The 24,896-nt window shown below is 42.2% G+C and overlaps 1 protein-coding gene across 7 annotated transcripts in view; it reads left to right on the plus strand.

Annotated features, from left to right (window-relative positions):
* The first annotated feature begins 4,139 nt into the window (after nt 1-4,139).
* KIDINS220 (kinase D interacting substrate 220) overlaps nt 4,140-24,896 on the plus strand; it is an 80,972-nt gene continuing 60,215 nt past the window's right edge. For 3 of the 7 annotated variants that reach the window (XM_054061633.1, XM_054061636.1, XM_054061639.1), the window contains exons 1-9: nt 4,140-4,295; nt 10,956-11,103; nt 18,330-18,365; nt 18,860-18,958; nt 20,322-20,420; nt 21,016-21,114; nt 22,070-22,171; nt 22,628-22,726; nt 23,652-23,849. In XM_054061633.1, coding sequence (XP_053917608.1) covers nt 10,996-11,103; nt 18,330-18,365; nt 18,860-18,958; nt 20,322-20,420; nt 21,016-21,114; nt 22,070-22,171; nt 22,628-22,726; nt 23,652-23,849 — 840 coding nt within the window. In that variant the 5' untranslated portion in view covers nt 4,140-4,295; nt 10,956-10,995. Of the gene's footprint in view, nt 4,296-6,458; nt 6,539-10,955; nt 11,104-18,329; nt 18,366-18,859; nt 18,959-20,321; nt 20,421-21,015; nt 21,115-22,069; nt 22,172-22,627; nt 22,727-23,651; nt 23,850-24,896 lie in introns of all 7 variants that reach the window. The other 4 variants (XM_054061635.1, XM_054061640.1, XM_054061637.1 and 1 more) reach the window with 2 other exon arrangements.

Consider the following 24,896-nt stretch of genomic DNA (forward strand, 5'->3'; position numbering starts at 1 on the left):
TCCCTTCTCAAGTACACATTTGCAATGGAGTCAGTCAGGAGTATGAGTATCTAAACATTTATCACTGCATTTACTGGAAAACTTCTTTGAACAGATTAACAGTTTTCTATTGCTACTTCAGGATGCTAGGACTTGTGGGTTAAGCTGATTATTCTTACGACAGAAATTTTTAACTCTGATCTTTTAAGGTAATGCACAGAAAGTCCTGATTAAGAACATGCCTGAGACAGCAGGTATTTTCCTGTGCCTACAGTTAATTTAATTCCATCTGAGTAACTTCCTGATGACATGCAGGATGTTTCCGTACAGAATACAGAAGTAGGTTTAGGGGAAGATGTCTTCAACCACCTTTCTAGATTAGAGTTGTAGACCAGTACTCCTCAGCAAGGTTTGCCAGTGCATCTTACAGATCTTTCTAGGATGGCTGCACAGAGTGGCAAAGGAGTTATTTCTCAGTGCAGTTATTAAGTGTAGTTGCAAATTAAATAGCAGTAAAGCACCTCTCCAGTCGTTTGTTCCAGTTGTTCAGCTGTCATAAGAAAACCATTTAAACAGAAATCAAGCATGAGAAAGAAAAAAAAACACCCCTGTGTGACACATGCTTAAAGCATGTGATTTCCTGATGGGATACCTAAATTACTTGGTAATTAATAACTTAATGGAAGAGAATTCTATGCCAGCTTTCATTTTGTTTCAGATACGTTGGCCTTTGCGTCAAATCCTCCTGGCCTGCCCTTGGCTGCCTACTTTACTCCTTGGGTCGTGACACAGTGAGTATTGTGGCTGCCCATGTGCTCTACCCCGTCGCAGACTCTTCCTGTATTAATGCTTCTCTCAGATGACAAAAATACTCTTGGTACGTGGTCACGATTTTGATCAATTTAAGTTGAGGAAATTGGAGGAAGGAAAGTAAATGGCTTTTAGTGTTACAGCAATTATAATCACTAGAATAATAATGTTAATCATCAAAGCACAGCAATAATTTTTAATTTATGTTCATGTTGTGCAGATATTGAAATTTGAAATAGTGAAGCAATAATTTTGTGCCCAAGACAATTTTTTCTTTTACTTAGAAAAAATGCACTTGATAGTTTCTCGGGGGTTTTTTGTGTGTCTTGGTAAACTTCATCCATGATTTGGAGCATTGATTAAATCAGTCGATCCTGGAAACAATATCCAGGCCCTTGAAGGACAAGATGGTGATTGGAAGCAGTCAGTGTGGATTCACCAAGGGGAAGTCATGCTTGGCCAACTTGATAAACTTGTATGATCAAACGACTGCTCTCCCCTCGTCTACCAAGCCAGTGGATATTGCCTGCCTGGATCTGAGTAAAGCTTTTGGTGCTGCCATCTGTAAGGGAACCTGTTGATGTATGGGCTTGGTTGAGCAGACAGTGAGGTGGATAGAAAACGCGCTGAACGGCTGGGCCCAGAAGGTGGTGACCAGTGGCATGGACTGGCAGACCAGTAACTGGCAGTGTATGTACCTCAGGGGTTGATGCTGAGTCTAGTCCTCTTTAACCTCTTCATTAATCATCTGAATGATAGGCCAAGCTGTAGCCTTGGGAGGTTTGCCGAGGACACTAGAGTGGGATTGGTGGCTGATACTCCGGAGGGATCTCAGTGGGCTGAAGAAATAGGCTGACAGGAGGAACCTCACAAAGTTCAAGGAGGAGAAATGCAAGGTTCTGCAATTGGGGAAGGATGGGGGATAACCCCCACACACCACCATGTGCTGGTGGCTGCCCAGCTGGAAAGCAGCTTTGCAGAGAAGGAGGGGGGGGGGCGGGTTTGGTGCTCACCAAGTTGACCATGTAGCTTTGCTGCAAAGGAGGGACCTCCAGAGATCCTTCCCAACCTGAACCGTTCTGTGATTCTGTGAAATCCTATAGGAAATGGAAAAGCTGGAAAAAAGAAAAGGAAATGGCTCAATAATTTTTTATTCTGTAGAATTACATGCTCTATCACAGCAGCTTACAAACATCAATGTTTATTAACGTTAAGCATCATAAAAAAATCAAGTATTTCTACACTTTACGGACTCTGGAAAATAACTACTCTAAATGTCACTTAAACTAATTGGTATGACAAAAGTTTATGGGGACAATAGTTAAGAGATTATTTATATGCCTTACCAACAAAAAAAGTATTTGATAAGACGTGGAATGCTTTGTGTGAAATCCTAACGCTATTGGATTCCAGTTTCAACCCTTCAGAAGGACCACGTTTCATTGTCTCTGTGAATCACTGGTAGCAAAATGTTCCTCATGTAAGAGTAGGGTACAAGGAGAAGAGCACATGACAGTGCCTTTCCCTGAGATCAGGCAGCACAACTGTGTCAGGAGTTGGTTTGTACCCAGAGGAGGAAAGTGAAGAACCATACAGAAAAGGTGCCTTCCCTGCCTCCATATCCCCAGGGTGTGTAAGGTTCCCTCTTAAGGTTCCCTCACCTGCTGTCTCTGCCTGATGAATCTGTAGCCATGGGGTGAGAACACGGCTGGTACCTGCTGAGTGGGAGGCTGTGACTGGAATAAGGATTTGGGTGATCGTGAAATGAGAGATTAATATACATTTTGGTATAAACTCTGACAAACAGTAATATTTTTGAAGCATTTGAAATCCGTAAGTCTCAGCAGGCTAATAAAGCAATGTCTCATCAGATTACAGTTTCTCTTATGTACATAGGATTACATGGCTGTTGGAAACACCAGGACCACCCATCCTTGAGTGGTGGCACATATGCCTACATTCAGGTAGCACATAGCAAGTGCTTTTAGGCTCAGCAGTGACTGCTGGGGTTCATTCGTCCTCTGTTCACATTGCTCTTCTGTTGCACAAGTAGGAACGTGCTTTATGACCTTAATTTCTCCCAGTCTTTCAGCCAAATCCATGTTTTGATACAAGATATATGTGGGTTTAGCTTTTGATTGTCATAACTTGCTCTTTACCCTCATATTAACAATTCTTGCACATGTAAGGAAATTTATTTTATCTGAGTGTGAAGAATTTCTTAAGCTAAAGTGAGAAAAAGCAGTTGCAGGATGCTTTTTCTGGGTGTCAGTATCTGGGATATAGAGGAAGTACTGTAAGATGTTTAAGAAGCCAGCAGTGATGGCTCTTAAGAGATAGGGAACATCTCTGTGTTGTAAAGATTATTAAATTGATGCTTTGACCCTTGGGAAACAGTAACCTCAGAAACAAGGAGCACGGCGCCTGTGCTCCTTTCTCTCACTGGTTTCTCGCCGTCCTCTGTTGCCATCCCAGATTTAAGCTAGGTTCTGTGATCTGTCTGGAAGGTGTTATTATTGCAGTCACAAGAGACCATCTCTCATCCAGATGTCCAAATGAATTAAATAAAGAAGCATCCATTACCACGGGTCTGGACAGTGCTGAGGGTGGAAGTGACCTTTACAGTCGCTGGATGTATTTTATCATCACAGAAGAGTCCAGCGATGATCTGAGGGCTGGAGCACCTCCCATACGACGACAGGCTGACAGAGCTGGGGTTGTCCAGTCTGGACAAGGAGACTTAGAGCAGCTTCCAATACGGAAAGGGGCTTCAGGGAAGCTGGGGAGGGGGTCTTGATCAGGGAGGGCAGGGACAGGACCAGGGGAACAGTTTTGGGCTGAGAGAGGGGAGATTGAGATGAGATCTGAGGCAGAAATGTTTTGCTGTGAGGGTGGGGAGGCCCCGGAACAGGCTGCCCAGAGCAGGGGTGGCTGCCCCATCCCTGGAGGGACTCAAGGCCAGGTTGGATGGGGCTCGGAGCCCCTGAGCCAGCGGGAGGTGTCCCCGCCATTCCGTGATTCTCCGCCGGAAGGAGGGATCGCCTTTGGCAGCTGGATCTCGATGGGCTGAAGAAAGAGGCTGTCAGGAGGACCCTCACGGACACGGGGAAGGGCGGCGGGGCCTCCCCGCCCACCGGCACAGCCTTGGCCCTCAGCTGAAGCCCGTGCCCGCCGTTAGCTTTGCTTTCCCCCCTCTCCCCCCTTCCCCGCTGGGGGCGCTGCTGCCACCGAGCGCGCGGACCCGGACACGTGACCAGGGGGAGGGGGCAGCCTCGCTCACGTGACCGCGCGGCGTCCCCCCTCGGGCAGCCCCGCGCCTCGCCAACGTGACCGCGCGGCGCCCCCCCTCGGGGAGCCCCGCCCACAGTCACGTGACCGCGCGGCTCCGAGGTAGCCAAGATGTCGCCGGGCGCGGCGGGTCGCTGAGGGCGTCGGGGCCGCTCGCCCCCGTCTGCCTCCGCCGGGACCCGGGAGCCGCCGTGGGCCGAGTCCCGCCCGGCCGTGCGGTGAGTGGCGGCGGGGGCGCTCCGGGCCACAGGCAGGGAGGCGGCGGGGTCGCTGCCGACGGGCAGAGCCGGCGCTGCGGCCCCGCCTGGGAGGTGCGGGTCGAGTCGCGAAACCCCCCAGGACAGAGCTTCGCTGCCCCTCAGACGCGCTCGGCGCATCCTCCCGGGAAGCAGCTGTCCCCTCTCGACGTTGGTGAATCGCGGAAGGGCTGGGAGGGACCTCGCAGCCCGTCGCGTCCCCTCTGCCGTGAGCAGGGTCAGGGCGGCTCCCGCTGGATCAGGGGCCGCAGCCCATCCACCATGGCCTCGGGCACCTCCAGGGCTGGGGCAGCCTGGGCCAGGGTCTCCCCACCGTCAGCAGGAAGAATTTTCCCCTCATGTCTAGTTTAAACCTTCCCCCTTCTTACAGAAGTAGGTTTTCGCCGGAAAAGGGTTTGAATCTTGGGAGTAATTGTACTCCATCAAATAATAAATTTGAAGATTAAAAGGAGTTTTTATTGGGTCGTAATGCATTAGAAACCCCGTGTATTTGCCTATTGAGTAGATGTTTGTTGTTTGTTTTGTAGCGGTGGTTATTTAACTCGGTTATCAAGAAATTCATATCAACTCAATATCCCGTACAACCACAGGTTCTGAACTTACACTTTTTTCTTAAGCGTAAACACTCAAAAATTTAGATTTTTGTCTTAGACCTGGTGGCTGTGACGCAAGGTTCGATCTTAAGGTACAAAGAAACGCGTTTCCTTTGTGAGACAGTGTAAAATACTTTCTTGCTGCAGGCGTGTGTGTTTTGTACGGGTTCTGACAGAAATGATTTATATTGGCTGATACGATGTTTTGAAAAGCTTAATACCTCTTTCTGTTTGGTTTCTTTTATTTGAAGTACGTGAAACTTGGAATAGTATCTTGTAGAACTGAGTATTTTGTATTTCTTACAGGGATTTAATTTTCTCTTGGAATTCAGACGTGCTTAGCAATACTTTATTGTTCATTGATCACACAGATATTCAGACTGACAGGTAGAGTGATTTCTCTGGTAAAGCTTAAATTCGATTATTCAATGGTTCACAAAACCCCCTTTCTTTTAACTGATCTTTCTAACCAGGGTGGAACTTAAACATACCGGATAGATGTTGTCAGATGACAGTGGTGACTTGCCAGTGTTTTGGCTGTGAGCTTTGGTCTTGATTGTTTTATTTTAAAAAATAATCTGCTCACTTCGGTGTTTGGAAATGGCTGTTGTTTTGAGTGTCCAAGATGGAAAAGAGTGACTCATGTGTCTCGGTTTTTCAGTGTTTCTTACAGGGTACTGTAATAAGGGTTATAACCATAGAGACCTCCTTTTGTGCAAGGTTTTTTTTGTTTCTGTTTGTTACAAGTTTCAAAATAAGTAGGTCTGTCTCTCTCTAGTTATGTTTTTGAGTCTTTTTATTTTTTCTAGTTATGCTATTTATTCTTTGATATGCAGTAATAAAAAAATAAGCTATTCTATTAAGCTTTTCTTAATTGGACAACAGGAGCGTGGCTAAGGGAAGTAGAATAAATGTTTCCAGATAAGTAAGGAAAAGATGAAAATTAGCAGAAAATTATTAATCACTATGGAAATTCAGGCATTGGAGAAGAGGTGCGGGTCTAGGTGACTTACGCAAACTTAGCTTTCTTATTTTGTCCTGCCTCTGAATACCAGAAATTAATATTTTAGAGACTTATTTAAACCATTTGGAATTGTTTTTCTTTAAGCAGAATCCCTCTTGACTCAGTCCCTGTAGAAAGAGTTGTTAAAAATATTCATCGCTTTGGGGAACGTCTGACTTGTCATCTCTTGATGTTTATGCAGTATGTCCATTTAGCAAGTAATTACAATGAGGTGTCATAAAGCATGTATTGGCGAGATGCCCTGCAGCATGTGTAAAAGTCATGTTCAAACTTGTTTGTCATTTTTGATGCCATCAGAAAATATAAAAATGTGTGAGAATAAGAAGCTAACTTGTTATTTTTTTATAATGCATTTTATACGTACAACTCTTCTGTGTTCCACATTTCTTTGCAGTCTTATTGGGAACGATGGCATTTCCAGTTCTTTAGGGCAAAATGCTGTGTGTGTATTTATCTGTTTTGTGCATACCCACATTTCAGCAACACTGTAATTATTTCCTTTTACAGTTGAGAGAGATCTGCCAAAGCATTGCACATTGGGAAGGTAGCTTTTGTGTGTGGAAATAGAAGGAAAGGTTAAAAAGAAGGTGAGAATATTTTTCATCGTATGATAAAACCCATGAATTTAATGTATGTTACTACCATCTTTACCTATTGAAAATGATCAAGAAAAGAAAGTCTTTTCAGTAGTGCTGGTGTTTGCTTACATATTTTGATACTTGCCCATAAATGATCACAGCTCACACAATTTAAAAAAAATGGGAGAGAGCTGTGAAAAAGATGGTGATATTTGGGAAATTGAGTGTGTAATGGTATTTTTAAACATAGTTAGAGAGTACATGAAGTATCTACAGATTGGGGCTGTCAGGACACCTGCGTGTATTGGTGCAGTTGAGGCTAGAGACTTTTGCAAATCTGCAAATGTTTGTGGTCTTTCCAAAGCAGCAATAACATCTGCTTCAGCTCAGGATGGACGCCTTGCAAAAACAGGTTAATCCTTGTGCAAACATTACCTTCACGTGAGCATTTGTGCTCTTAATATTTCTTTTCACAGTTCTTAGTGCGTTGTTAGTCTTATAAAATGCCAGGATTTGCTGCCTGAGGACGTTGTGATGTTTCCAGACTTGGAAGCTTGGATTGTGAATGAAGAGCTGGTTCATGGGCTGGGAGTTGTCTTGCTTTGGTGGGGAAAAAAAATAACAACATTAATCCTTATTGGGAGGGGAATGAACTCCTAAATGGGCTTGTGGTTTGGTTCTAGATGGTGAAAAGATTTGCGTGTCCAAGTAAATGCTCTTACTTGAGCAGTTAAGGATCATATGTGTCTAGGGTGTTGTAGAATGGTACTGGTTTTGCACTGATTTGTGAAATCTGGGAGGGAATAAGTTCTCATTCTTCGTTTTGGTAAAGCATAAGGTACTGGGGGTTTTCTTGCTCTAGTGTTGTTTGTTTTAAGGGTGTGAATCTTTCAGGAGCTTTTTCCAGCTGAGGAGGCAGAATAGAGTTATTAATACTTACCTAGTGAGAGACTGTCCGTCAGAGTCTTGGGTCAAAGCATTTATGATAATTTAGAAGGAGTCTTAAGCATTGGAAGAAATTGCACCTTGGTGTCCAGCATCCATACGGACTTCGAGTACAGTGCTTGATTTTAATAATGTAATGTAACAGAATCCTAGAATAGTGTGATTTGGAAGGGACCTTAAAGATCATCTAGTTTCAATGCCCCTGCCACGGGCAGGGACACCCCACTAGATCAGGCTGCCCAAGGCCCATCCGACCTTGAACACTTTGAACACCTCCAGGGACGGAGACTTAACTCTTATTCATTGAAAATAAGACCATGACTGTGCTCAATTTATATTGAGTTGCTGTCATGAGTGAAAATAGTGTGAATGAACTTCAGCCTAGTTTTGGGCATGTTTAGTTTTTGTAGTAGTTATACTTCCAAAATCTTAACACGAACTCGTTTTTTAATATGTGTTTGCTGCTGGGGTAGTAGGGTTTTCTGGAGGGTTTGGGATTTTTTTTTCCGTTATATTGCTGGGCTTATTTAAGAATAAGAAGAATACTGACGCATAGATGAACCTGTTAAATTAAAGCTACATTTTAAATGTTGCTGACAGTGCTTTTGTAATGCCCTATAGCAATCTTAATCTTTTGGGTGCTGTAAGAAGCTTGCCTGAAAGTGGCAAATGAAAGTGTGAGGATATAAAACTCATTATATTTGATTTTGTTATTGTTTTTATAAAATGAACTACTAATAATTCTGAGAAGGGGGTATTTTGTCAAAGTGAAGTGTAGGTGACAAAGGATATTAATATACTTCAGATGGTTCACCCCTACAAAGCTTTTGTCATTCTTTTAAACTCATTTTAATATGGGGTTTGCAAATGCAACTCTAGGTGTGTTTTTTAGCATCAGGTCTGTTGCTGTTATTCAAAGGTTTGGATTACCTCTGTGACCTCAGATCAGCACAGAGGCAGAATTTGCAGTGTCTGAAGAACTGGGAGTTCAGGTAATGCTTTCTGAAGCAGGATACTTATCTACAGAGCAGCAGGGCTGCCTTTTCCCTTGGAAATTCAGCAGTAAGGAACATCAAGGGAAGAATCTCACTTTGAGGAACAAGCAGTGCTGGATACTTTTTCACCTTAGCTAGGGGCTAATTGGTGAAACCACTGCAGCTGCAGACTACAGATCCTTGGTGAGACAGTGTAGTTGTGTTTTGCTGATAATTTGGAGTATGTTTTTCCAGTTAGTATTTGGTATGGAAAACAGCATGGACATGTAAGGTATAGCTGCAGGGGAAAACTGGGATGCTGCCCCAGGAGATCGGAAAATGGCAGTGATAGTAGTGCAGCCAGTGGCAAGTCGCGTCTCGTGGATTTCTGTCGGAAGATGTAAAAAATAAAGGGAGGAATCCAGGTGCCCGCATGTGAAATCTAATGTCACTTTAGGAGCCCAAGAGTATCTGAGACACACCTTCATAGGGCTGTAAGGGAGCAGACTGGTCTGGAGTGGCAGCTGGCTGCCAGGCAAGATGCTGGCTTTTCTAGTATTTGTGTTTTGGCAATAGGAGCCTGTGTGTGGGCACTGAGTCACTACAATCACTGCTTCTTTTCAACCTTTCGTTTTTTATGTGACTTAGAGTTTTTTTAAGTTTGCAACCTCTCAATTAGCACTTCCTCCTACTGTAAAAAATAGATGACACCACTGTTGTGCTGCTCACGCCCTTGGCATGATGGGACTTCAGCTGTACAGTAAATGTGTTCTTAGTTTATTTATAACTTTCTCATGGGAGAGACTGGCTGCTTCTGCAGTTTCTAGCAAAACTATTGCTGGGCTTTGTATGTCAAATCTAGGGGTTTGTTTTACTATTTTAGGTTTGGCATTTAAATAATGTCTGAGTGATATGTCAGTTTGGTTTGTTTTTTTTTACGTGGTATGTGGGCATTTGGAGTATGGAGAGTTCAGATGCCTAAATCCTCCTTGGAATTTGCCCCTTAAGCTGCAACCTGGATTTTAAGCTCAGATTTGTAGTGGAGTCATAGTCCTTCCTTGTCTTATCTGTTCCCCTTGTGTTCTTCTATTTATGTGCCTAAAGTAGACACAGTTCATAGTTTCTTCTGTCACTAGATGTTCATGTGTGCCTGAAGTTCTTCTTCATGTGCCTAGAGCTGCTGTCATATTAACTGGACTGGGCTTGCTTGCTTCTGTGCTGGTGTTCTTATGAACAAAGTGTTTCTATACCTACGTCCTCTGATGGCTGTGGTGCTATTGGTGGGCCGATGTCTGATATACTTGCTTGCTAAAGGAGGAGAGGTGGTTCGATAGCGTTACAGTCTGTGCAAGCAATTTAAGGCGGAGCTAGATAGTTCTAATTTAGAGAGATAAATCAAACAAACTTCTCTGTGCTAAGCATAGTGAGGTTCCTGATGGCTTCTTCTTGTCTCTTTTTGGCTAATGTTCCACTTCAGTTGGGAGTGCAGAGAAATTCACTGACTGCTTTTGTGTGAGAATAAAAGTTAAGGGCATTTGCCTGAGAAAGCCACTGGGCGGTGGCTTCTGCCTGGTGGAGAATAGGCTTCAGCTAACACTAAACTGCAGTTTCTTCTCTGCTGTTGTGCTGCTATCATGCAAGAAAAATCCAGAAAGAAAGCAATCCTGTCATCCACTGGTGAAGAAGAAGGTGGTAGGGGGTGGGTGGCATCTTGTGTTTAGCCCCACGACCTGTTCTGCATTTAGGGAAACCTCATTTAGGTGCAGTGAATAATGCCACTTCTGGGGCTGTATATTTGTATTTTTGCCACAGTGACACTACTGGTTTTCTGAACTTAGCCTGCAGCTTTTTAGGGAGTTAAATGATTCTTCATGATCTGCCTTAACCAAGAGCAACCACTCTTGTCTTCCATATTAGAAGTTAAAAACATGTAATCAGGCAACAGATGCTATGTTAAAGTTTGACTAGGAAGTTATCAATATGCCATCACATTCAGATGTGTCTGGATAAAGTTACTGATAACTGTTTTAATAAATGTTTTTTCTGAGTTCTGTATAGCTATGATTTAGGTTTTATCACTGTATTTATTTATACTGCATAGTGTCAATGGTCTGTCTGTGTGCATAAAGGGCTGTGCTATAAATAACTAGCATATAAAGAGTATGTCTGTGTAACATAACGGTATTCCCATAATATTGTATATGCAGAAAAAATATGCAAATTAAAGATTGTTATACATCCCATACAAAATGAATATTTAGACAATACCTAAAACATAGAATACAATCTGTAATATTCCGTGAACTAGAAAGATTGAGCAGTTGCCGTCTGGTTGGAATGTTGTGTGTTTCAGTGCACGTCTCCACAGTGTTTGGTTGAGAATGGCTGGTATTTGTACCCACCAGAAACTTACTGGCATGTACAAGTCAAGCTTTCTGCTGTTAAAGTTAACATTCATAGCCTTTACTTATGCTTTTCTTTTTGTTTTTTCCTTTTCTGAAATACAGGCAAGTTTTGTTATAGAAGCATTTTAAATACTGTGTGAAGATGGCAAGTCTGATGAGTCAGAGTTTGTTGACCTATGTAGAAGAAGGAAACGTTCCTGCTCTGAAAGCGCTTCTTGAGAAATGCAGGGATGTAGATGAGAGAAATGAGGTAAGATGACTTTTGAAAAGGTCAGTTTCACATTGCAGCTTATTAGTGACAGAATGCATAGTTAGTGAGATCACACTGGTTATTTAATATGTGAATTTCAGTTTTATTTTCAGCTGACTGCTTACATTGCACAGACTAAGCACACAATATTCAGTCTTTGTGGGTACCTCAGAATCTTTCATTGTATTTATTTTCTGAGTGTTCTTTTGAGCTGGAGAACATGGCTCCATTCTTACTTTGCCGATAGGGATTATGCCTGTATCTCCTATGGCTTGGAATTGTGTATTAGTTTACAGATCCAGCTGCACGTGCATTCTTGCCCTTTCTGTTTTGGAATGAATTCTGGGATGATAACTCTTCCTGATTTCTGGGCAAGAGAAACTTTTTTGTAGTATCCAAAAAGGAGCATATTTTGTAATTTATTCTGAGCAAATGCCTCTTCTGGATGAAAAGATAGGAATCCAAAAGGTAAGTCTAGATGTAACCAGGAGTGTTAAATGACTTTACTGGGATTACACAGGAAGTCTAGATACATAATGGGGTGTTGAAATGTGGATTAGTCTAAGTCCTGTGAGAATACCATAATCATTAGCTGCTGCTTTGCCATTTGATGTAGTCTGATTTGAGCATATCGCCACCAGCAATTTAAGCAATTGAGCTGCTGTTTCATTATACTGCACTAAAGCATCCTGAGAGTTTCTTGAGAGGTTTGATTCATGCAGGTGTTTGTTGGTGGCGATTACGTCGTTTTGCGCGATGTTTAGAATTAAAGTTATCTTGATGCACTGTCATGTTTTCATATATTTTACAAATAAGCTTAGATGACTAATTTATTTCACCTTCTGTAGCAGATTTTTTGGTTTGTAAGCATGTGGAATTCTCTTTCATCTGAATATGCAGCTTCTATCATCAATTTTTGTTTTATTTTTGATTTCCCAAACAGTGTTGTGGAACTGGAATCTTGTTGACTTAGGTAGCATATTCAGAGAATCAGATTAATAGAAAGGTTTAGGGTAGAAGAGACCTCCAGAGTTCATTTGATTCAGTCTCCTCCTAACTTCAGGGCTAACTTCGTGGTTACATCTGGTTGCTCAGGGACTTACTCAAGTAAAATTCAAAAGTCTTCCAAGGATGGAGAACCTGCAGCCTCTCTGGACAGTGCTCCAGTGCCTAACCACTCTTTATTTAAAAACATTTTGTTTATGTTTCACTGGAATAAACTTTGCTGCATCTTGTGACTGTTGATTTTTGTCTTTTTGAGCATCTTTGTCTTGTGCATCTTGGAGACTAATCTGCCTTAGTCCCTTAAGGTTTCCCTTCCCTGTAGATAGTGTAAGGCTGATGTCGATTACCCCCTTACTCTTCTCTTTCCTAGGCTGAACAGTTTCTGCTTGCATGTCCTGTGCTTCTCCCAAGTGATGGGGCACAGGACAAGGGGGAATGGCCTGAAGCTCCGCCAGGGGAGGTTCAGGCTGGACATCAGGAAAAAATTTTTCACAGAAAGGGTCATTGGCAGAGGGTCTGGGCACTGGCAGAGGCTGCCCAGGGAGGGGGTTGAGTCACCTTCTCTGGAGGTGTTTAAGGGACGGGTGGATGAGGTGCTGAGGGGCATGGTTTAGGGAGTGTTAGGAATGGTTGGACTCAGTGACCCAGTGGGTCCCTTCCAACCCAGTGATTCTATGATTCTATGTATTCTGGATTCAGCCTCACCGGCCCTAAGCAGAGGGCCAACTGTGCTTTTACCTGTGCAGCCCTGTATTTGGTTTGTCTTTGTTGCTGCAGGGATGCACTGCGGGCTTATGGCCCTCATGTCCATGGGGACCCAACGCCTGTTTCTGCCACGTGGCTCCCCAGGCTGAAAGTCCCTAGCCAGTACTGCTGCATGGAGTTGGTCTATTCTAGTCTGCATTTACCTTTCTTGACCTGCAGGTGGGTTGTCAGCCCATTTCTCCAGGCTGCTGAATTCCTTTTGAGGGCATTCTTGTCTTCTGGCGTACTGGGTGCCCTCCAAAGCTTGGGGCAGTCTAGACTTGCTGAAAGCGCTTTCTCTTTTATGGTTCTGGGTATTGATGAAGATGCTACAGTGTTAGTCCTCTCTCACCTGGGCACCAGTCACTAAACACTTGACCGTTACTGTTAAGTCTGACACTCCAGACAGTATTTTTACTCACCTTTGGAGTGTATGGAAGACTGACTTTCCAATTCATATATTTTTAATTTTTTTTAAATTTTCCTTTTTTTTTAAAAAAAAAAAAAAGTCCTGTAAAATGCATGTTCTGTTGCATTATGTTCATCTGGTTGATGAGAAGCTCGACATGAGCCAGCAATGTGTGCTCACAGCCCAGAAGGCCAACCATATCCTGGGCCACATCAAAAGAAGTGTGGCCAGCAGGGCGAGGGAAGTGATTCTACCCCTTTATTCCTCTCTTGTGAGACCTCATCTGGAGTCCTGTGTCCAGTTCTGGAATCCTCAATGTAAGAAGGATATGGAGCTGTTGGAACAGGTCCAGAGGAGGCTACAAAGATGATCGGAGGGCTGGAGCACCTTCCCTAGGAGGACAGGCTGAGAGAGTTGGGGTTGTTCAGCCTGGAGAAGGCTCCGAGGAGATCTTACAGCGACCTTCCAGTACCTGAAGGGGGCCTACAGGAAAGCTGGAGAGGGACTGTTCATAAAGGCCTGTGGGGACAGGACTGGGGGAACAGCTATAAACTGGAGAGAGGCAGATTTAGACTAGACATTAGGAAGAATTTCTTCACTATGGCAGTGGTGAGACACTGGAACAAGTTGCCGAGGGAAGTTGTGGCTGCCCCATCCCTGGAGATGTTCAAGACCAGGTTGGAGGGGCCGTGAGCAGCCTTAATTAGTGTGATGTCCCTGCTCATGGCAGGAACAAGATGATCTTTAAGGCCCCTTCCAACCCAGACTATTCTATGATTCTTTGATTATTTATTTAAACTTCCATAGGATGGAAAGAATTTTTAGGGATGTGTTACACAAACCCTGAAAGCATCATGCAAATGTGAAAACACTGTACAGAATTTTGCCTTACTATAGCTGTTAGATCTGGTTTCAATTAAGACAGTTTTCTTTTGTTGTCAGCACATTCGTTTCATGCTGTGTCTGTGCATATGCTGAGGTATTTGAGATGGGAGAAATTTTAAGTTTCAGAGCACGCAGATACTGCTGTGCTGTGTATCTGAGAAGAGAAATACTCTGTTCCCTCTGCTGGTAATTCCTCTCAACAACATGACCGAAACCAGACTTTGTTGACTTTATCAACGGTGTCACTGCCTTCATTTTCTTTTCTAAAGTTGTCTTCTCATCTTGGTGGGATAAGCACGCTGCTGGGTTTTAGTAACTGCCTTTTTGGTAGAGATCCCCGACACCTGATTTTTTTCAGTCTTCTGGTAGATTGCATTGGAGAAGGCAGTTGCCGGAGATGTGTATGGTTTGCATTGTTTTAAAACTGTGATGTGGAGAGGCACTGTTTATGTGTATCAATAATAGGAGCTTTGTTTTAAGTGCTAGCTCTTCATTGGAATTCAGTGGCGTTGAGTGCAATTCTGTTTCCAGTTTTGGACCTGCCAAGAAATCTTTTGTTCTTGGATAAAACCAAAATACCAAACCAGGAGTGCCAGTAGAGTCGGTCTAAAAAGATGCTGGCAAGCCAGGGTTTGCTAGTGCCAGGGCCTCCCAGGCTGCAGTGGCCTATCTGATGGTAGGGTCACCCACATGGTTACCGACCATTTAGATCTTGACTGTGATTAGTTGCCAGAAAAACTGGGATGTTCCAGTCAGTTTGTGCATGGAAGGTTTTCTTGCATTTACACCAGAAGTTTCAGTGCAGTAGAGGAAGCCTCAGTCTCGCTGTCTTTTCCCTGCACGTCCTTTCCCTGTGCTCATTGTCTTTCTTACCAGATACATTGATTACTGAACAGCTAATGATAGGTGATCACCTTGCATGATAGACTTTGATCCAAACAGTCTCCAGTTTCCTTTGACGTGCCTTTCTTTTTGCTCTTGATACTTTACATCTTCAGTTCCTAATCTTCTTTTCTCTCACTGCCTGTAAGAGAGCTAGTCTGTAAGGTAACACCACTGAATGAGTTCCATAAAAGGTACAGGTGTGCCCCTTTATAATTTGGATGTTCCAGTACTTTGACCCAACTGTGACATGCAGATACGCAATACATCGAGATCAGAGGCTGCATGAGCTGCAGCGATCACGCACTGGTGGAGTTCAAGGTCCTGAGGGTTATGGGACAGGCGACGAGTATAGTGGGGACCCTAAATTTCAGGAAGGCAGACTTCCCACCCTTCAAGGAATCAGTCAGTAGGACCCCCTGAGATACGGCTCTTGGGGTCAAGGGAGCAGAACAGAGCTGGCAAATATTTAAGGATGTTTTCCATAAAACACAAGAGCGCTTGGTCCCCAGATGTAGGAAATCAGGCAGGGAAGGGAAGAGACCAGTGTGGCTGAGTTGAGACCTGCTCGTCAAACTCAAGAGCAAGAGGGAACTGCACAGGCAGTGCAAGCAGGGACAGGAACCTGGGAAGAGTACAGGGACACTGCCTGGTTGTGTAGGGATGGGATCAGGAAGGCCAAGGTGCAGATGGAGCTGAACTCTGCAAGGGAAGCAAAGACTTCTACAGGGCTTCTACAGATCTGTCAACCAGAAAAGGAAGGTTAGAGAAAGCATCCCCCAACTGATGGATGAAAATGATGACCTTGCATTAATAGACGAGGAGAAGGCTGAGGTACTCAGCAACTTTTTTGCCTGGCAAATGGCTCTCCTCACCTTTCCTGGGCCACTGGCAGCTGCTCTCCTCACTTTTCCTGGGTCAGTGGACAATGAGAAGGGGGAACAGAGGGGGAAAAGCACCTCCCGCTGTAGGGGAAGGTCAGGTTTGTGACCACCTGAGGAGCCTAAACATATCTAAGTCTGTATGACCTGATGAGATGCATCCCAGAGTCCTGAGGGAATTGGTGGATGTGGTTGCCAAGCCACTGTCCATGATATTTGAAAAGTCATGGCAATCAGAAGTCCCTGGTGACAGGAAGAAGGGTAACATTGTCCCCATTTTTAAAAAGTGTAGAAGAGATGACCCTGGGAACTAGCGACCTGTCAGCCTCACCTCTGTGCCTGGGAAGATCATGGAACAGATCCTCCTAGTAGCTCTGCTAAAGCACATGGAGGGCAGGGAGGTGATTTGAGACAGCCAGCGTGGCTTTAGCAGGGGCAAGTCCTGTCTGACCAACCTAGTGGCTTTCTGTGATGGGGGTGACCACATCAGTGGACATGGGAAAAGCAATAGATATCATCTCTGGACTTCTGTAAAGCCTTTTACATGGTACCATGCAATATTCTTCTCTCTAAATTGGACAGAGATGGAATTGATGAGTGGACTGTTTGGTGGATAAGGAATTGGTTGGATGATCGCATCTAGAGAGTAGTAGTTGATGGCTTGATGTTCAGATGGAGATCTCTGACAAGTAGTGTCTCTCAGGGATCCGTACTGGGACTGATGCTGTTTAATATCTTTATCAATTATATTGATACTGAGACTGAGTGCACCTTCAGCAAGTTTGCAGGTGACACCTAACTGTGTGGTGCGGTTGCCACACCGCAAGGATGGGATGTCATCGAGAGGGACCTGGACAAGCTGGAGAAGCAGGGCTGTGTGAACCTCATGAGGTTCAAGAAGACCAGGTGGAAGGTCCTACACTTGGTTCAGGGCAATCTGTGGCTTCAATATAGGCTGTGAGACGATGTGCTTGAGAGCGGCTCTGCAGAGAAGGACTTGGAGTGCTGGTCGATGAGAAGCTTGACATGAGCCAGCAACGTGCGCTTGCAGCCCAAAAGGCCAACCGTATCCTGTGCTGCGTCAAAAGAAGCGTGGCCAGCAGGTCAGGAGAGGTGCTTCTGCCCCTCTGTTTTCTCTTGTGAGACCTTAACTGGAGTCCTGTGTCCAGTTCTGGAATCCTCAACATAAGAAGGAGATGGAGCTGTTGGAACGTGTCCAGAGAAGGCCACGAAGATGATCGGACGGCTGGACCACCTCTGCTATGAGAACAGCCTGGGAGAATTGGGGTTGTTGAGTCTGGAGAGGGCCCTCGGGAGACCCTAGAGCAGCTTCCAATACTGAAAGAGGCTCCAGGAAAGTTGGGGGGGCACTCTTTACAAGGGTATGGAGTGATAGGACAAGGGGGAATTGCTTTAAGCTGGAGAGGGGGAAGATTTAGATTAGACATTAGGAATTAATTCTTCATGATGGTGGGGATGCCCTGGCACAGGTTGCTGTGCTGGCTGCCCCATCCCTGGAGGTGTTCAAGGCCAGGCTGGATGGGGCCTTGAGCAGTCTGGTCCCGTGGGGAGGTGTCCATTGGCAGGGAGTGAGACTGGATGGGCTTTGAGGCCCCTTACAACCCAAACCATTCTATAATTCTATGATATAAAGAATTAATGTTAATGAGCAAAAGTTATGACTATTCTATCCCCTAAGAGAGAAGCAAAGCTATAATTTTTAATTTATGCAACATACACTTAAAACAACATAAACTCATGCAACAGCGTAATTTCTCCCCATAAAAGAATGGCAGTGTTTGGTGTTTGGTTCTGTCCTTTCATGAATGATGCCATGGGTTATCCACAGCATCATGGGGAAGGCTCTGTGGAAATTGGTTAGGGAACTGCTGATGGACCAGAAAGCTCTTTTGAAACAATTGCTGCATTTCTTTCTTTTTTTTTGACATAAAGAGCAGAATGAACTCATCAAATATCTTCATTAATCTTACTGTTAACTATTTTGCTAATAAAAAACATTGATCTTAGCCATATTCTGATTCTGCTTTCATTTTTATTTTTCAGGCAAGTTGCTGATGTATAACATCTAACGTGTAGCTTTTGCGTTATTTGTAGAGTTGATAATTTGAGTTCTTTATATGGTACAGAGAAAACATAGAAAGAGAGGTCAGGAAAAAGTTCTCTTTGTTTATTATGCTTGTTGAAATTCAAAAATTTATGGTCAGGTTTAATAAGTTGTACCTTTCATCATGCGGAGCAGTTGTATCTGAGGGTTTTCTTCTGTTTGTGCAGCTCTGAAGAGAAGTTTGCTGACACAAAAATAGGCTGATGGAAAGGTTAACAGATTACAGCTGACTTTTAAAACAGCCTTGAAGGCAAATAACCCAGCTTTTCTGTCTTTTGTCTTCCCTGCAATAAAGCTGCCTCCTGGGAACCTGTGTGGCGCAGTGTCTATGGTTGGTGCGCTCTCCGACCAAAGCGTTGTGTAGTGCTGTGCTGGTTTTTCCAAGACTTCAGCAAGAAATCTTACCTTTCCTGTGAACTGGTGTACTTGTCTTAATGGCTGTTGTGGTTCCTAGGCTTGCTTAATTTATGTATTAATTGCTAAAAAACGTGACCAAGTTACTTCGAGATGCAAAGTGGGCAAATAATTCAGAAAGAAAGATATGTAATAATGTAGCTCTCTTTTTTTGGTAGCTATTTTTAATGTCTGAATTTTTTGTTGGTTTGGTTTGGGTTTTTTAATCTTTCATGGGACAGGACAGGGTTTAATGTCATGTTCTCCATTCTTATTGCAAGTTGCCTGCATGCTTTGAAAAGCAGTGCTTCTCAGTGGCAATTAAAAACTGGGAACCATGTTCGTCTGTGGTTTTTGGCATTTGTTGTTGTTGTATGTGCATCGTTTGCATCATTTCCCAATGCATCGCTTTTCCTATCATTTTAATTTCAGAATGGCCAGACTCCACTCATGTTGGCTGCTGAACAAGGGAATTTAGAGATTGTGCAGGAGCTTCTCAAGAAGGGGGCTAACTGCAACTTGGAAGATGCAGTAAGTATTGCTGCTTTACCTGAATGTGCCTAGCGATAGAGGAAAATGAAATTTCATGGGGCAGGCAAAGAAAAGGTATTTAGGTGAGCATTCAAGGGAGGGGAGAATAAAAGAAGGTCAAAATTGATGACATGTAAGATAAACTTTATCCAAAATCGCTTGGCTCTGTTTTCTTCTGGTTTGATTCCTTGCAAAGAACAGGGATAATTAAGATGTTTTCACTGTCTGAGGGTCTCTGCTGAATGCTTCTGCTACTGCTGTTTCTTCTGGGAAATTAGTAGTATAAAGCTATAATAGGCTTGACAGTAGTTGACGTAAAAAGATATGTGGAATAGAGAAGTACAGCATCAAAGATGGGTCCAAGTGATGTGGTATGTCAGGATTATTTTTTTTTCCTTGATTTTTTTTGGTGTTTTCCCATCAATTTTGAGGGAGATTTTAGGTTAAAGGATTATTTCTGATGGAAGGCAGCACAGAAACAGAGCAGAGTTTCATATTTACAAATTGCTTTCTTGCCTTTGCAAAAGTGGTGAACTGTAGCTGAAAGATGCCTGGAAAGGATAATGGGATAGTGGTGGCATTAAAAAGTCTTGAAAGGCTTGTATATTCCAATGAAGAGTGATAAACAGCAAAGGCTATTGCTTGCATTTTTTTCTTCTGCGCTTAGTTTAACTGTAGCAGTGTAAACATACAGCAAAGGTTTGGTATGAAAACTGGTATTTAAAAAGGGAGGAAAGAAAGAGTGGGCATTTTATTACATCTGCTATAAATGTTACAGTTTCTATACTTGCAGGAAGAGCAGTTACCATATAAACTATTGCTGTGTTTATCTGCATACAGAACACAAACCAGTAATCCACACCTGGACAGATGCCTAGTGTAATGCAAGAGGAAATGTATCTCCTGAAGTGATCATAAATCTAAGCGGCTGTGATCCACATCCCCCTGTGCGCTAGGCCCTTGGGGACTGTCTCCCGGTGTAAGTGGAGACAGACCACCACCATTTTCTGTGGTGGGGGTTGCCACCTCGTGCCCACCCAGCAGTTCTCCATGTCCTGACCTCATTCTCTAATCTTTTGTAGGTGTTGATTCCTCCATAAAATTATTAAGAAGTTAACCTGCTGTGAACTGTGGAGAGTGATGGGTGTTGAGTAGGAGAGGAGGTGATTGGAAGGGAGGTCTGGAGTAGTTGTCAGTCTGTGTTCTCATGTCTAGATCTTACGGGTAGTCTGAGTTCATTATTTTCTTTTTTTTTTAAAGGCAGATTTTTTTAAGGAGTTGTGAATTTCCCACTGTGGATTAAACCTTGTTATTGTGTTGGAATACTGAATATCAGTTTAAAATATTTTTTCGCTTTTTCTAGGACAATTGGACAGCTCTTATTTCAGCAGCTAAAGAAGGACATACAGCTGTTGTAGCAGAGCTACTCAATCATAATGTCAATTTGGAGCATCGGGATTTGGTATGCAAAGATAAAGTAACTTTCATGTTTTAAGTAAGATTGACAATTGTGGAAGTTAGAGATTTTCAGTCCTGTAAAACACATCAAAGATCTTTTATTCTTTAATTATGTACTCAATGCTGTTATAATTAATCTCTGAAGAGGACCTGTGATTTGCTGCTTTTTCTTTAAGAATCAAATCGCTCCCCAGGTACTTTATGAAGGTCAGGTCTCTGGTACACAAATGAACCCTTGAGGTTAACCTATTTAGATTTTAGACTTCTGTTTTAAGATAGTGATTTCTTTTTGGTTTGTTAGTCCCGTAATCAGATTTGCATGCACTTGAAGTCTGAACTGTGCATTTAATGCAAATTCAGGAATGTTTGGGACACGGTATTCTCCCATGTTTTGCATTCAGTAGGAAACTGGTATTTTCATGTGTGTGCTGATTAGATAAGTATGATTACAAGATTATGTGGTTGGGCCTTGTTACATTTGGACTTGCTAAACAATCTTAGGACAAATACAAAATTAAATGAAAGCCACTAATTAGGTTTCTAGAGAGTATTTTTCTTTTTTTTTTTTTTTTTACATTTCTTTGAATTGCGTTTGCCAGGGAGGATGGACTGCCTTGATGTGGGCATCATATAAGGGCCGAACTGAAGTAGCTAGATTGCTGCTGGAGAAAGGAGCAAATCCAAACATCACAGGAATGGTAAGTTAATCTTAAAACCCTTTCCCCCCCCAAGTGTTTAAAGTAATGAATTGTACACTAATTATATAATCTTGATTAAACATTTTCCTTTTTTTGCAATATAATGTGAATCACTGCACTTAAGTAGTAAAGGGGTTGTTTTAAGAATCTGCATGACAGGCACTGTTTTTAATTAAGTTTTTTTTTTATAGTTAGAACAGTTGAACACTTAGCTCTTAATAATCTTGAAGTTATCAGGAGAGGAAGTAATAGAAAAGATAAATAGTGTACCTAATGCTACTTGTATAACACTTCTCATTTCTCTGTGTCTGTGTAAATTAATGAAATAACCAGTATGTGTAATTCGGAAACAATAATTTGTTTTAATTGTTTCATAATAGTTACCAAGTGAACTAGGTTATATGAATATGTACCATACATGTGTGAGAGAGAGAGAATTAAAAAACTAAGGTATTGAGATTTGTTTCATTTTATAAGCATATTCTATAGACGTATAGGCATGTTGAAACTTGAATATACAATTTGTTTATGCTGCCAGCAGTCTGTTTTTTGAGGCAACAGTGAACAACCATGGAAGACTCTAGTGACTTACCTTTCTGATTGTGTGTTTCATCTGGTTTGCATATGCAGCTTTGGTGTGTATGACGTGGCTGGTACGCAGGCCTCGTTGCTTAGGGATATTGCATAGTTGTCTGCTTTTCTCTTACATTACAAATGTTTACATTAAGATGAGGGTGTGAATTTCTAAACCTTGTTTATGGAGCTATAAAGCAAAATCTATTCAAAATAGTAGACATCTTCCTAGGCATCACCTAGACAATGTAGTAGGCAACAGTTGTTGATATGTAGTTAGGTGTATTTCTGTATATTCCTTCTTCTAAGAGTTTATAATCTTATATTGTTCGTGAAAAATAATTGACTATGATTTTATTTCTTTGGGTTTTTTTATTCTAAGCAATACAGTGTTTATCCAATTATTTGGGCAGCGGGACGAGGACACTCGGATATAGTGCATCTCTTACTGCAGTATGGAGCCAAAGTGAACTGCTCTGACAAGGTAAGTTATCTTTATAGAATATTTAATTTCTTTAATGCTTGATACTTTCCTTACTAAAGTAAGTTTTTTGTTTTAAAATCATGAGTTTTTGATTGGAGAAGACCTGCTGTTCTATTTTGCCCGTGAGATTAGAATTGATGTGCTGGAGTAAGTTGTAACACTTCCAAGATGCCTTTCCATGGTGTGCTGAAGGTGGTTGTGAACATGTGTTTCAGTGGAGAGTGTTTCTGTTTTCTAAGCAATTGGGAACCTTGCTGTCCTTGCATAGAAAAATAATGTTAAAGCTGTCAACTACAAATAAAGAGTTAAAATGGCTTTTCAAATGCTCCTGTTAATTAGCAAGACCAAATTATATCTTTGTAAAACCTAAAGCAATAAAATAAAGGATTAGTACTAGATTGTAGGAGATACTAAATGCAAGAGCAATAGGATAAAAATGTTATAAATGTTTTTCAGTATGGAACCACTCCTCTGGTTTGGGCAGCGAGGAAGGGGCATTTGGAGTGTGTGAAATACTTGCTGCAAATGGGAGCTGATGTTGATCAAGAAGGAGCTGTAAGTAACCGTTCCTTTTGCACTGATCAGGTGTGGGTACGTACATCTGCGTCCTGTTTCATTTTATAATACAAATAAAAAGAAATTGAAACAACATGAGATGCTGATATTGGAGTATAGTACTTTTCATCTGTTTGCAAGCTATGTATGAGGATTATTTGAGCTTTTGTGGCTTTTAATAAAAATGTTACTTAACTGGGGAGTCATAGTGGCAGGTGACACATTGTTACGTAAAAGTGTGAGTTTTAATGAACATAAATGAACTTTGGTTATTGTTCACTGAAGGTTAACAGTAACAAAATTCATTCTGTACTCAAGCCTGACATGTCAAACATCTTACTTCTCAGTCAGTGCTATTTGCAAAGTAACTCAAGGCATCTTTTGAAAACAATAGCGGCTGCTGTGCCTTTCAGAAGTTGGGATTTTTTAGGTTTTAGCTGCATATTGCTTTTAAACAAAACATATTTTAGTCTTTTTTGTTGTATAAGAAACTTAAAATGCTTGTAGAAATAAAAGATCAGTGAAAGTTAAGCAGAAAATTAGGACAGTGTCTGGTATGCACATGATTATGTATGAAATTCTTCAGAAAACCCCTTTGTGAGCGATATTGGCAGACCTAGATGCTCTGATAACACTGTGTTCCCATATGACAAGAAAATGATTTTTCCGCGTGTGTAACGTTCTAGACTTAAAATAAACTGACCTGTGCTTTGCTGCTCGTGTTTGCAGTGTTCTCTGGTATAGTACTTAGTTTATTTCTTTTTTTAAAAAAGCATAGCACATGCACTGTGTAACATAAAACTGCAGTAGCATTTGGATGGTTAAGAATGTCATGTCAGTGAGTGTTCTTTTGTTATTTAAACTACTGATAAAATGATGATTTCTGTATCCACCATAAAATAAAATCTATTATTTTTGTTTAAAGAATTCTATGACTGCGCTTATTGTAGCAGTGAAGGGTGGCTATACCGATACAGTGAAAGAGATACTGAAAAGAAACCCAAATGTAAACCTGACAGATAAAGATGGAAACACAGCTTTGATGATCGCATCAAAAGAGGGGCATACTGAGATTGTGCAGGATCTTCTTGATGCTGGAACTTACGTCAATATTCCTGATAGAGTGAGTAAATTTTCATTGCAATTGTGGTTTTATAAATACATAATAATCATGTATATATTTACATACCAATGTATGCAAATTTGTGGGTACATGATTTTTCTGGCTTTCTGGTTTTTATGCCATCTAGGGGCATTTTTATGTATTGCTATTTAAAATTATGTTAAGTGGCAAATGTGGCTGTGTGAAGTCAAAGGATAAACTGCAGGAACTACTCTTTTCCTTTGGGATTCTTGAATTGTGAGTTCCTCATAGGACATGGAAATTATTTCTGGTTGTGTGTTTGTCGTCTCTGTAACATAAGACTAACACTGAACTAACTTGCAGGTTTGGGGTGGGGTTTTTGTGAATTAATACATGGTGGTAGTGCTGTTAAATTGTAAAATGATGTTATAGAAAGAATATATTTCATTCAGCATCTGCCTTTATCTTTTATAACTTGCACATATGAGAGGAGGACTTCCGCTCTTGGTTAAGCCACCTAAATGTAGCTGTGGAGAGGTGCGCTGTGTGCCTGAGATGCGATTGCATTACTCAGTAGGGGTGCGCAGTACGGGCGGTGGCTGCCGTGTGAATGTGCTTGCTGGCCACTCGGGGCTTCGTCTGGTTGCTTATACAGGTGCCTTCGGCTGCCTGCAGTGACATCTTGATAGCTGCCTTCTTTCCGAAGGCCGAACACTGCACCCTTGGGGCTGTAGGTGGTAGGTACCTAAACTTAGGGGCCTCTGTCAAAATCAAGTGTCTTAGTTCAGAGCAGTAACATGGTTTTCAGACTGAATTCCCAGTCCCCCAATTGAATTGCTTGGGTTGCAGAGAACAGAGGAGAACCTCCTGATGTTTGTGTCACAGTTCCAAAAGGACTTTTGGATTCATTTTCCTGTATTTCAATTGTCAGCTTAGGGCCTTAGTTAGATGTGTGTGTACTGAGCTGCAGTGTTACATGGGACAAAAAAATATGATCTCAGGTATACGTCAAAGCAAAACTTCAAATATTTAAGAAAATACATTGCAATCTCCCTTCCAGCCTCTTCTGTCACAGTTGTCCAACTG

The sequence above is a fragment of the Cuculus canorus genome, chromosome 3 (assembly GCF_017976375.1).
Source record: "Cuculus canorus isolate bCucCan1 chromosome 3, bCucCan1.pri, whole genome shotgun sequence".
Lineage (NCBI taxonomy): Eukaryota > Metazoa > Chordata > Aves > Cuculiformes > Cuculidae > Cuculus > Cuculus canorus.